The sequence below is a fragment of the Pieris brassicae genome, chromosome 2 (assembly GCF_905147105.1).
Source record: "Pieris brassicae chromosome 2, ilPieBrab1.1, whole genome shotgun sequence".
Classification (NCBI taxonomy): Eukaryota; Metazoa; Arthropoda; class Insecta; order Lepidoptera; family Pieridae; genus Pieris; species Pieris brassicae.
This window is the reverse complement of record NC_059666.1, coordinates 6,159,408-6,172,650: the sequence shown is the minus strand read 5'-3', so window position 1 is coordinate 6,172,650 and position 13,243 is coordinate 6,159,408. Positions and strand designations below refer to the sequence as shown.

The window sequence follows — 13,243 nt, the reverse complement described above, 5'->3', positions numbered from 1 at the left end:
ATATACAAAACACGATTTACAGGTTGGTTACTAATGGTTAATAATGGTTTAGTATACGATATATAAACTCTGTTCTATGATAATTCAGAGATTGTTGTTGTAATCTGTAGAATTTACAAATATGGGACAGTCTTATATATAATACAGTCTAGCTAAATAATTATGGATATTTTATTTCATTACAGACACGGATAAAAATTGATTTAAATTTTAACTATTAGTGTGATAAATATAATAGTCAGTTCAAATTTGTATTAGAATTTACTAACAATTATATGAAGATTATAATAACCTCAGATTTTAAGCGTGTAGACGCGACCAACAAAATTATAACGTAGGTTTTGTTAAACGTGTCTTAATATAAAATTTCATAGTAATGAAGTAAATTAAATAAATTATTAATACAATTTACAAAGACTAAAATATATTTACAAAAGTATCACAGGAAATTTTAAATACTAATAAGAATGAATAGGGATATTTTAAGTATACTTAATGGTCTTTGGTAGATAATGGTAGATAAAAATTTAATATAGTAACAACACATCTCACATACAATATAAACACTATTTATTTGATTGAATAGAAACTAGTATTCAACTATATACAGATACTTTATAATAATATTTCTTAGCATTACCCAAACTATGCTATTTAAAATTTAGATCAGATTAAAAATTTACGGTTACGGTTAGTTACCGGTTTTTCGTTATCTGTGAAATTATACTACATCACTTTTATCGAGTAGCCCATTATTACTACTCCCGTCTTCTTGTCAAATGTGGTATTCTCGTAAGGGTTTGACTGACTCCGCAGAAGATCTAGGCGTTGGGTCGACACCAGAAAGTCCTAGAGAACCACTGCGTCTTACGACGAGTGTCTTAGTTCCATAGTCTGTGACGAAGTTGTCATTTCTCGTTGGTGTGTTGGCGCGAACCGTTTGATAGCCACAACATGGCGGATATCTTGAGGTTAGGATCTTTTTAAAGGCCTCCCGGAATTCTGTGTTGAATATTGAGTAGATGATTGGGTTGAATGCTGAGTTGGAGTAACCGAGCCACGTTAGGATTTTAAAAGCGAGATCTGTAACAAATAATGTGGAAAATATTTCAACTAATGGAACTGACGTACTTGGTATTGGTATAGGAATTATTTTATAATTTATGTTTGTATCTACTTCTATAAATATCAGAGTAATTAGTACGGATTCATGGTTGCACGTTGAATTATAAACCCGTACTTAAATGATATTAGGTCCTTACATATGAAATTGGCGATTTGTCGTACTGGCCACTTTGACCTCAACTATCTCCTTTTAGTCTGATTATTTAGTTCAGCCGTTAAACATATAGGTAATGTAGAAAACTGGTTATCAAGTTTGGTTCAATATTTTTGCGTCACCTCTAAGAATATCGATGCTTCAACGTGAACACTAACTATAAGAGGTACTACCAAATCATTCAAATTCTTTAAATTGATGCCGTTAACTTTTTTATCTATCCAACAATACTCTAAAATATAAATCAAGCCTAAGAGCAAATACTGATTTTAGATGCCAACTTTCACCATTTTGAAATAAGAATTTTAACCAAACAACCCTTTCAAAAGGCATTAGGAGGCCCAACAACCTCAAAGGTACAATCAAAAAGTTTGGGTAGATCAAATATTCCCGAATTGAGGAAACTCAGGAACTAATGCTAATGGGATTTTTGTGTGCTTGACCCAAATACTGATCACGTAATTAGAACGCACTATGCCTTCATCCATTATTTTTCTCAATCTGGTAAAGTTTGTGTTTGTATGTGTAAGTGATAATTCTACACTTCACATACAAACACTATTTATATTACTTGACGTTATAGAGCTTTTTTTATGGTCAGCGACTCGACTTTGAGACAAAACTATTAAATATCGCTGAAAATCATCTAAATTTATATATTTCAATGTTCATAACGTACCAGAAAGTTTAGGAATAAATTCATCATAAAGTTATGTTAAATAGAAAACGTGTCGTAAAACTTAAAACTGAATAATATTCTATATCATTAGCGATAATACTTCCGCCTGTCTGCCTCGTCATTAATCACCTGGCGCAGGAAAATATAATGTCACTTACAACCTTAAAAGCAACAATACAATTTTGTGAACAGAATTCTGGAAAAATATAATAAGCGTTTTTTAGTCAATAATGTTCTTTATATTGTAGCCTTTTTATACATATAAATGTGTTTGTAAATAGAAATACCAAATATATCGGTACACACTTTAGATATTTAAATAAACAATATAATTTGATTTCAAGTATTTAGTAAGATTCAGATTTTTGCCAGTCTTTACCATAACAATTATTTCGTCTAATGCAAAAAAATAGGTTATGTAATATTTAGGTGTTGTAGAACAAATTTTAATTTTAATTTAACGACTTCAAACGGCAAGAACTTTATCCTTATGGAAATAAATATTTTATTATATGACAACTTAATTGTTAAAAGAATTACACGTCGCCATCGGACAGTTTTATTATTGTCTGTTTTCAGTCCTCTAAGCTGAAAATTTGTTTCAGTAATCCCTTCTTTCTAAAGACTTCTTTGGTAAACCAAAGAAAGTGGTTAATTAGCTGTTAAATTTATTCGTTACAAACAAGGAAACAAATCTTTCCACTTTATAACATTAGTACAGAAAAACAGAATAACTACCTGGTATGCAAGTCTTGCAGAACGCAGCAACGATATTAACACAGAAGAAGGGGACCCAGCAGAGTAGAAACACTCCCATAATGATACCAACAGTGATGGCTGCCTTATGATCAGACACGTGATATGGAGATGAATGTACGTGCGTATGTACCCGGGTACGGACGGACTTTGTCCGATTATCCGGTAGCTGAACCGTCCGAGTAACCGCTCGAATTGATTTCACGTGCTTTTGGGCGTAGCAGTATAATCTGAAACGGTTAGCATATTTAAATCCATATATATATCATACATAGAGCACTTTTACCTTTCAATTCAATATCTGTAAATATTTAACTCGTTAATTAGTAATATGTAGTGAACGCAATATGCTTAATATCAATTTTTGTAATAACCACTTTTATACGTATAAACAAAGCTTTGCAATATACAAATGTTTTATTAGTAATAAAAACTTTTAAAATAACACGTCCTAATATTACTGTAACTAGCATTCAATTAAATCGGTAATTACAGAATTTATGTGTAACGCCCAGTTTTTGGAAGAAGTGTTGGTGTTCTGTTCAACTGATAATTATTAATTAATTTAAGTTGAAACAGATAAATAAATTGAGGCAATTATCATGTTTAGCAACTGAAGCCTGACCAAGTAAATAAAAAGATACCTCGCTATTGCGAAAACTATTAAAAACTAGTTAATACAATTTATTTATAATATAACAAAGTATTCGTCCGAAAGAAAGTCTCAAGAAATGGACTCTAAGAATAATTGTCAATCATGCCAATTTATAATTACATACTTAGGGTTGCTTTAATCACAGTTAATTTGTCGCGACTAGAGCATGTTTTTTATTTTATCTGTCATCCTTTAAATTTACGAACATCCAAAGATTTGACACTGGAAATTAACTAGCTTTTCAGAATGGGTGAACATAAAATGATCTCACCTGCAGTATATACTGATCATCACGATGCACGGCAGGATAAAAGATATACAGCTTGACACTACAGCGTAGGTGGGTGTTAAAACCAGAGCACATGTGGGGTATTGCGGGGGGCTCTCAGTTGTCGTCACAGTCTCATCAGGCGGTCTATGCAATCCCAAGGAGATGGGAAGAAAACTGACCATCACGGCTAACAACCATATTAGAATTATGGTGATGATTGCCACTTTACGGGTTACCCAACGGCCGTATCTAAAACACGGTTTACACGATTTTGAGATATAAAAATATCAAAATCCCTTTTATGATCTTTGATATACGATATGTCACTGAACATTTCCGGACTATGATTTCATAACTTGAATATGTTGATAATTTTTTTGTAAATATGCGGAATTATTACAGAGAATGCTAAACTACTTATATTTATTTAAGATAAGCTGGGGACCGCTTCAGGGAGCGGCTATATATAACTTTAATTATTATATAGTTTCATTTATATTACATAGTTATATTTAATAAAGATTCAACATTGAAATTGATTGCAGATCTAATAAATAAGAGAACTTTTCGAAGGTCGTTTAGAAACTATAAATCGTCTACACCTGTGAAGGCAACTTTAATTAACAATCGACATCTGCTCGATATTTGAAAATTGATTTGTGAGGAGAATCATTTATTTTATATTAAAGAAATTAATAAATGTTTTCAATAAGATTTCTAAGTGTTTGTTAAAGTTTGGGGTAAGTACTGAACAGATTTTAATAGTTGGAAAATAATTTTAATCCCAAAAATATATTAGAGAAATTAGTATTATATCTAGGTAACACTGAAAATGTTTAGAAAATGAAAAACTGCTTAATCTAGAAAGTTGCCAATACTTTATTATTTTTCCAAATAATCTCCATTCCTCTCTACACATCGTCGCATTCGATGGAACCACTGAGAAAAGTAGTGGGCCCATTCTTCCTGAGGGGTCTCTTCTATGGCATTTTCGAACGCTTTCACCACATCTTCAGGGCTCGAACAGCGAATACCTCGAATGTTTTCTTTAGTTCTTGGGAATAAATGCAAGTCGCAGCGCACCAGGTCAGGACTGTATAGCGGACGACTAATTATCTCGACACCTGCCATAGTCAAATATTCATCAGTCCGTTTTGCGGAGTGCGCTGAAGCATTGTCGTGGTGAAGGAGCGCTGCTGTCGGTTTTTTTCCAAGACAACAGGCAAACATCGATTGACATACCAGTCTGCAGTAACTATCCTTCCATCTTCTAGCACAACTGTCGCGAAATGACCTTTCCGACCAAAGAATGAGGTAATTATTTTTTTCATTGACTTCTTCCTTTCTTTACCTTAGTTGGCCGATCTTGGAAAGGAAAAACCCACTGAGCTGATTGTCTTTTGGTTTCGGGTTCGTAGTAATTTATCCAGCTTTCATCACCTGTGACCATGTCAAATACAGGATTTGAGTGGCCGCCGTTGAACTTATCTAACATTTGGCGACACCAGTCCATGCAAAGGTGTCGGTTAAAGTATGGATAATCCATCTGGTACAAAGCTTCCTGCCGCCTAAATGTTCGTGTAATATTTTTTGAACTTGACTCATACCAATTCCTAGGCTTACCCATATCTGCTGATAGGTCACTTTCTTATATTCCTCTATCATGCACAGCACTGATGTTATCTTCAGTAGTCGCTATTAAAGGTCAGCCCTCACGCGGATCATCATTGAAATTGCTACGTCCACGCTTGAACTCGTTAAACCAATTGTGAATAGTGGCACGTGATGGGGCTTCATTAAGAAATGTTAATCGCAGCCTATAATAGCTTTTTTGTTGAGAAAGCCCACAACGAAAGTCATAATAAATCTTTGATCAAAAATTTTCTAGCGATTTTCTTTCGATTTGTAAAAGCTATGTTAACAAAAGACAATACGATTTTCAGTGTTACCCACGTATAACAAAATACACTCAGAGTCGTAAATTGTATTATTTAATAGAAAATAAACAAATATTATTTAATGAACAACTAAAGCTTAGGGCCAGAAAAGCGTAGCGATTGACCCGGTCGTCACAATGGTGGCATTTAAGTCTTTACTGACTTAAGTAACTGTTAATGACTGTAAGTACGACTGTGTCATCATTATAGGATACACCTGCTACTAATAGATTAAGAATTCAGAATATTTTTGAGATTTTCATTTGAAAAATGTTAAATCAGATATTTACTTCGTCAATACTTTAGGTCCAAGTTACGTTATCTATCAATTACTTACCTCAAAGGGTCCTTAATATGAATATATCGATCAAGTGATATGGCGCATAGGTTAAGAATCGACGCAGTGGAGCACATGACGTCACAGGCCACCCACGTATCACAGAATTGTTCGCCAAATACCCAGTACCTAAAAAAATAGAGGTAAGATACTTTACTGTAACTGGGGGTCTCACTCGGTGGAGCTTGACGGGCACGAGCCGCGAGTCTACCCGCTACCACGGACTATGACACCAAGGCCAAGGGAATATTACTCCTCACCACCAGATTAACACTCTGCACATGAGCCCAACCTCGGCTACTCGCAGCGAGCAGAGCCCATGACTCCACGCGCGCTGCAGCCACCACCAAGGGCTATAGAGCCCAGCCCCGTGACGCTCGGTACCAGCAAGCTCATCCTTCTCGAGGGAGTGTGCACCAATAGCCACAGTAAAATTTAGTTCCATTTTTAAACTGTTTGACGTATCTTAAGAGATACGATACGTCAAACGGAAACGTATAAAAATAAAATGGAATAACACACACACATTACATATAATGTGTCATATTTAATAAGTACGTTAATTTTACAAGTATGATATGTTAAAAAACCTTCCGACCTCCCTTAATATTATGTGTACCTTATGAAGTTTGATAAAAATTAAATACATTATTGAGACAAAAAATATAGCCTAATTGACTCTACGGAAGACGGCAAAAATATTAATTTAACAAATAATAACGTAGACAAGAATGAAATAGGTCTTGCGAATAAATTCCCGGGACCACGGAATTCGTAATGATATTTCGGGAACGGGAGGGCGAAAATAATTGCATTATATCGAGACTAAATATATCGCCTCTTGACGATGCCCTCGCCTATCATTACATATTATTTAATCAAGTCAAGTATTTGATCTTTATTCAATTATTAATTGACGTATAATTGATGTTCTTTGTGTTGTCGGTAGTTAATATCTATATCGAAGTAAAAGTAACGAGAGAATATTCATAAACATTTATGTATACATGTACAGTCAGTAAATCAAAATTTTCTTAATCTACATAAAATATTAGAGGCCTAGTGGCTTCATTGTGTGACTTTCATTCATGAGGTCTTAGATTCGAACTGTGCACCACTTTCTGTATATGGGCGGAATTTGCACGCGCTTTTACAGAGAAGGAAAACAGTGTGAGGAAACCGACATGCCTTAGAGACAAATAGTCGACGGCGTGTGTCAGGCACAGAATGCTGATCACCTACTTCTCTATTAGACCATCACCAAAGAGATACAGAAATCAGACCTAAAGGTTGTAGCGCCACAGGTTTTTTGTTAAATAAATCTAACAAATCCAAGATAAATGAATTATAAAAATATTAAAATTATATTTACATACCCAAGCAAGTCGTTAACACCGGCGAATGTCATAACAGCAGCGGCCACCAACATATCAGCGATTGCCAACGAGGCAAGAAATAAGTTCCCAATTCTTCTTAATCCCCGATCGGTGTATATCGCGATGCAGACAAGAATATTCCCCGCCGCACTCACAAATATGAGGAGAGATAGAAATATACCTAGAACAAATAAAGATGCGAAAATAGTATTAAACCGAATTGTATGCTTACGCATACATTACTTTAAATTTGTGTGTGTAGCAATAAAAACTTTTGCACAAGAATTGAATTTAACAATGAAAAATAGTTCAGGCTTTTATCGAAAAGCGTATTTAAAGTGCTCAGGAGTTTAATCCTCAATATATAATATATCTTAATATGTTATTGAAATTCTTAAAGAAGACAGGTTTAAAGTAAATTCGTAAACTGCTATTCATAAAAACATATAACTCGTCTCCCTTTCGACGAACTAGTAGTTTAGTTAGGACTCTAATTGGACTTATTTATTTATTCATTTATTGTCAGGGAAGTAATATATTACTTACTATATGGCACTTAGTATGGCATGGTATAGGGCACTTAGATAAACCTCCCATCGATCGATGCACTTTGTGTTACAGTGAAATAAGGTCATCGACTAGTCTAATCTCGGATGCTGAGCAAGCCATGTGTTAATTATTTAATAATTACCACAGTAATCAGTTACGGGCATACTTAGTAGATTATGCTGTGTTCATGTCTTCTATTTCACCGTGCCTTGCAAGAGGCGTAATGTTTGATTTTTTTAGTAATTAATTAAATAAACAGCTTTAAAATCTGATAAGGATCATAATGTAACAGTTGCAGGAACTTACAAAAACCCCGGCGATTTAAAAGGCTGACGGAGAGTTTATTACTTGTTCTCTCTTCCGTATTACGCCCATGTAGACAAATAGCAGTAATGTATTTTTTTATTGACGTTCATAAGTAAACATTAAGTTACTGCATAATGTATATATGATTTTGATTTCCTTGAATGTTTTATCACCAACCCGAAACATTGTTTTAATCATGCCAACAACACAAAGGTGGTTTTATCTGACCAACTTACAATTTATTACAAATTAAAGTTGAAAATTTTTTCGCACTGTACTTTAAATGGTCTACTGTTATTTGTAAATAACACCTGGTACTACCACAATTACAATATATTGATTTTTACTAAGATATATATATATATATATATTAAAATATCACTTTGTCATATTGTCGTAGTAGATGTAAACAGCCAAGTCACATATTTGGTGAAAATAAGTTTTTGATACTACTGACATACCATATTACTACTGACAATAAGATGGAGGCCGTAGTAGCAAATACAGCCAAGCGAAAGTAAGTTTAGAAGTAAGCTTTTTCAATTCCCAAGGCTTATGAGTTTAATCTATACCAAATAATAATAACACTTGCCATTGTATTTTCACATTTCCAAGTGATGTTAAGTTGGTATAATCAACACTATTGTTTGTCAATAATACACAAATATTCCAAAGGACTCACAAGGGTTGTATTTAGTTACGTATTAATTAAATTCAATTATTATTATTTTCAGTATTAAACGTTGCTTATTCCCTTTTGACTGTTTTATTATGCCAGACCAGACAAACCTCAACAAAAAGGTCGAAGTAGCAAAATGCTAGTTACAATGTATACCACTACAACTCCCTTTTCGCTCTTCTGCTTCTCATATATTTATTTACATAGATACGCTTATATCGCTTCAAGAGTATTGTTTATTCCTTGAAAGACTTCTGTAAAAACAAACTATTATGTCTTGAGTGTTAGCTATAAAAACCACTAAGAAATAATTTATTTCAATACAAATTTACTCGTAAATATTATATTTATAACTTTAATCGGATTATCTGTGTGTCATGGACGATATTACTTTGCATCAGGTGACACGTTTATTATCAACGGGACCGACGAGCATGCACTGTGGCTCCAATTAGCACCTGCAAAGCCTTGGCAAGCTGACTTGTCTAATTGTTCTAATACTATTAAAAATCTGATTAAGTAAGATATGACTTACCGACTACTAGTATCGACAGGAGAGTGACTGCATCCGGGTCTTCGGCGTCGTCATATTCTATGGTCGTTTCATTCGTTCCTATGACCGCCTGTAAATTAATTACCTTAAGTGTGTGTGACTTAGTGTAATATATCTTAGCCAATGAATGAGATTTATTTTCTGTAATCTTAAATAACAAGTTCTTTAGAGAGTCATAATGATTAAGCATGTATTCGTGTGAAGTCTTTTACGTCTTGCTTATACGAAGTATGTCTTAGACTTAAAAATCTATGCATTTGACACATGTAATATTTATACTTGCCTATACAGACAAATAATTAAAGATATGAATGCAGAAATGTCTACATCACTAACGAAGTTCTCTCTCTAAAGTCCAATGTTACCATCACAACATTATTTTAAATAATTCTGTCTTTGAAAACACTGTTGACTTTACGGACTCGTTTAAAACTTTTCTCCTTGTATAAATTAAAGAAATTACGAAGTGTCGATACCCTGAATCAAGACAGACTTAAAATTTAAACTCAAACATTATGAAGTCACGAATGCGTCAAAAGTTTTCTTCTTGGATACTTGAACATAAAACTTTGCTAAACAAATACGTATTAGGATTTTCTCGAGATAATATTTCATTTATATGAAAATTTTCTTGAAGAAAATTTCTGCGTTTAATAAGAGACGACATCTTAATACTATAAAACATTTCATTCCTCGATATACTTCTTAGCTATACATAGTTTTATATTCACATATAAAAAATTAAAGGTTGTCTTGCCGAAATCATTCCAAGATAATATAGATATTACTTGGACACAGAGATCCAATATATGCAGCGAATATGTATAATTTTTACTTTAAATTAATTTTAAGACTACGAACTGTCTACGTTCCTAAATTTAAAAATATAAATTCTTCTTCTCTAGAAGATTCGATCATAAAATATTAAGCGCCTTTTTATAATTTTTCGTAACTTCATATGCTGCTTTTAATTGTAGATAATATAATATAATAACATTAAATACCAATAATTTTACTGATTATACATGTAAAAAAATAAAAGCATCATCAATATTTATAAATTAATTAATTATAAATCGTGATTTAGCCTTGTAGAATACTAGGGAATACGATCTCGCGAGATCCCGTGTAATTTTTCGGGATCAATCCCGAAACATAATATGAAGAGATCCCGTTCGAGATTGACGAGATTGGGCTGCAATGGTCAGCGATTCTACACACATCCGCTCGGGACGGTTCACGCGACATTGCACATTACATAGGGTACATTAGATGCCGGTTAGCAGATAGCACTCTTGAGACACTTTAGAAGATACTCTTTTTTTAGAAGTTACTTTCAAAATCACCAATTTTAATCTCCTTGAGCTATACCTACTTTTATTTTGATTATGTTTATGTAATTAAAATTGTTAGTTGTTTAGTTCGTAATATTAAAGGATAAAGGCTTTTGTTTTCTTTCAAATAATATTTTATTTTAATTAACCTCACTATCACAAACATGTAGTTTTCATCGTATTCAGTCCCGTGAATTATTTCCCGAGATCCCGAAAATTTCGGGATCCCGCCGGATTGATATTTCTAATCCCGCGGGGTCTCCAATTCACGATCTCGAGTCAGGATTGCATTCCCTATAGAATACCAAACAATTCGGTTTGAGGTATTTATATCCCACTAATCGTGTAAGGAGTATGAAAGAGAATTTTCACGAAAAATCGCGCGAAATTCTTCAACGCTGAAATAATTCAAGTAGTAAGTAAACAAAGCTTTACCGTTCATTTACAAAAGCTGCACGCTCGAATACCTTAACAACAATCGGCATTGCTTAATTAACTCTCTGTTACACTGAATTCACACTTATTACTTTAAAGTAGTGGAGAAAATCGCGTGCACTGTTGATGTAACCAATATGTTAACTTGTAAATCAGATAGCATACATATTCATTGAGTAGTTTCATTGAGAGCATTGATCAGTCCTCGGCTTTTAAATAATGTTTTCAGAAAATAAAACATATTAAATTTATATTTTTTAGTAAACCATTAAACTGAAATATAATCAGCATTATGTGAGGCAATTAAAATTATATAAAAAATAAATGGCACTACAACCTTTTTAGGTTTGGGCTTCAGATTTTTTTATCTGTTTCATGATCCTTTAGTAATCTAATAGGCAAGCAGGAGATCAGCCTTCTGTGCCTGACGCACGCCGTTGGCTTTTTGGGTCTAAGGCAAGCCGGTTTCCTCACGATGTTTTCCTTTACCTTTCGAGCGATGTTAAATGCGCACATAGAAAGAAGGTCCATTGGTGTACAGTCAGGGATCGAACCTACGACCTCAGGGATGAGAGTCGCACGCTGAAGCCACTAGGCCAACACTGCTTACTTTTTTAAAATTGCACACAATTAAAATTATGCTTACACATCAATTTAAAAAGTTGTCAGGAATTATTAGTCTAAGATATCCATAATGCCTCATTCCTCCTTCTCTGGGAATAAATTCATCTGAATCCAGTAACGTAACCTTTCTGGATTGAATCTATCTGAGTTTGATATCCGGCAATCAACAATAGTTTTTAACATTTACAATTTCAAGATACTAATAATTAGCAGGAATACAATGTTTTAAATAAAACCAAAAGTTTGTAACAATACTTCCTTTTGCTAAGAGATAATTGGCTAACCTATTGGAAGTTGTATTCTGTATTCTAGAAACCGGAAGCGCAACTGCGGAAGCTCCCTAATGAAATTCGAAACAACTTGTTTGACTTACCGAACCTAATCTTGTATGTAATCTCAAAGGTGCGTAAGAATATTCTAATTGTACTCACATATACTATAACACTACTTATGATCTCATAACATAATAGAGTTTTTTAGATACATTCGATGTATCTATATTTTTTTTATTAAATCCTGAAAAAATGATGAAGATGATGACAATGAAAATTTGAATTTGATGACAATTAGAAAAAGGCTCAATACAATCAGGTGAAAAAGCCGCTGCTACATTGACAATATGGCCAAATGTTGATTGATTCTGATTTAAAATTGACGATATTGTTTTATATTTTATGAGAGGGCTAATTTAATAATCGGGCCACGACAAATATTAGAAAAGTGTAATAAATGTCAATTTATTTATTTAATTTATTAACAAATCGCTAAAACATAATTCAATTGACATAATTAAATTAAAAGGAGGGCAACTGGTATTGAAGTATAACTTTAGAAATTCGAAATATTGTGCGTATGGATAAACTACCAGAAATTGGTTTGAATCAAGAATTCGCCATAGAATGTAGTTTGTGAAATGATAGAGGATGGAGGCGGTCTTCATCCAGAAATTTACTTGGAAAGGGCTATTATAGAATTAAAAAAAATATTTTTTTTTAAGATTAGGCCAACTAAATTAAAATATAATTATTGTATAAATTTATGTGTCTACACTTGCGTGGTCTTTTGCAAACGTACGAGGCTCATTTGGACTATTTCAAGTTCGATACCCTAAAACTCCGACGTGATTTCATTAACTTCTTTTATTTGTATAAAATATTTAACTTTAATAATCATGACCTTCTTGCTAAATTTTTCATTGTAATCCTAGAGTTACTAGAACTAAAAGTCTTCTATACGTACCTACGGCTCGCTTATTTGATACTTTTAATGATCAAGTGATTAGGCTATGTCGCTTTTATTACTAACATTTATAAAAATATTGATATATTTTACAACAATCTTCCTACTTACCGTAATTTCGTGTATCACACTTTTAATGAGTTTCTATTTAGTTTTAGTTATTTTTAATTTTCTAGTTGTATATTTAATTTTTTCCTTGTTTGGTAATTTGTATGCTCTAATATAATTGATGTG

The 13,243-nt window shown here is 33.1% G+C and overlaps 1 protein-coding gene across 1 annotated transcript in view; it reads right to left on the bottom strand.

Moving 5' to 3' along the window:
• Positions 1-553: 553 nt before the first annotated feature.
• LOC123720652 (dopamine receptor 1-like) overlaps positions 554-13,243 on the bottom strand; it is a 69,153-nt gene continuing 56,463 nt past the window's right edge. Inside the window, exons 3-8 of the mRNA XM_045677352.1 lie at positions 9,360-9,447; positions 7,291-7,471; positions 5,915-6,043; positions 3,641-3,889; positions 2,697-2,944; positions 554-1,083 (exon numbers count right to left, since the gene is read on the bottom strand). Coding sequence (XP_045533308.1) covers positions 776-1,083; positions 2,697-2,944; positions 3,641-3,889; positions 5,915-6,043; positions 7,291-7,471; positions 9,360-9,447 — 1,203 coding nt within the window. The 3' untranslated portion in view covers positions 554-775. The remainder of the gene's footprint in view (positions 1,084-2,696; positions 2,945-3,640; positions 3,890-5,914; positions 6,044-7,290; positions 7,472-9,359; positions 9,448-13,243) is intronic.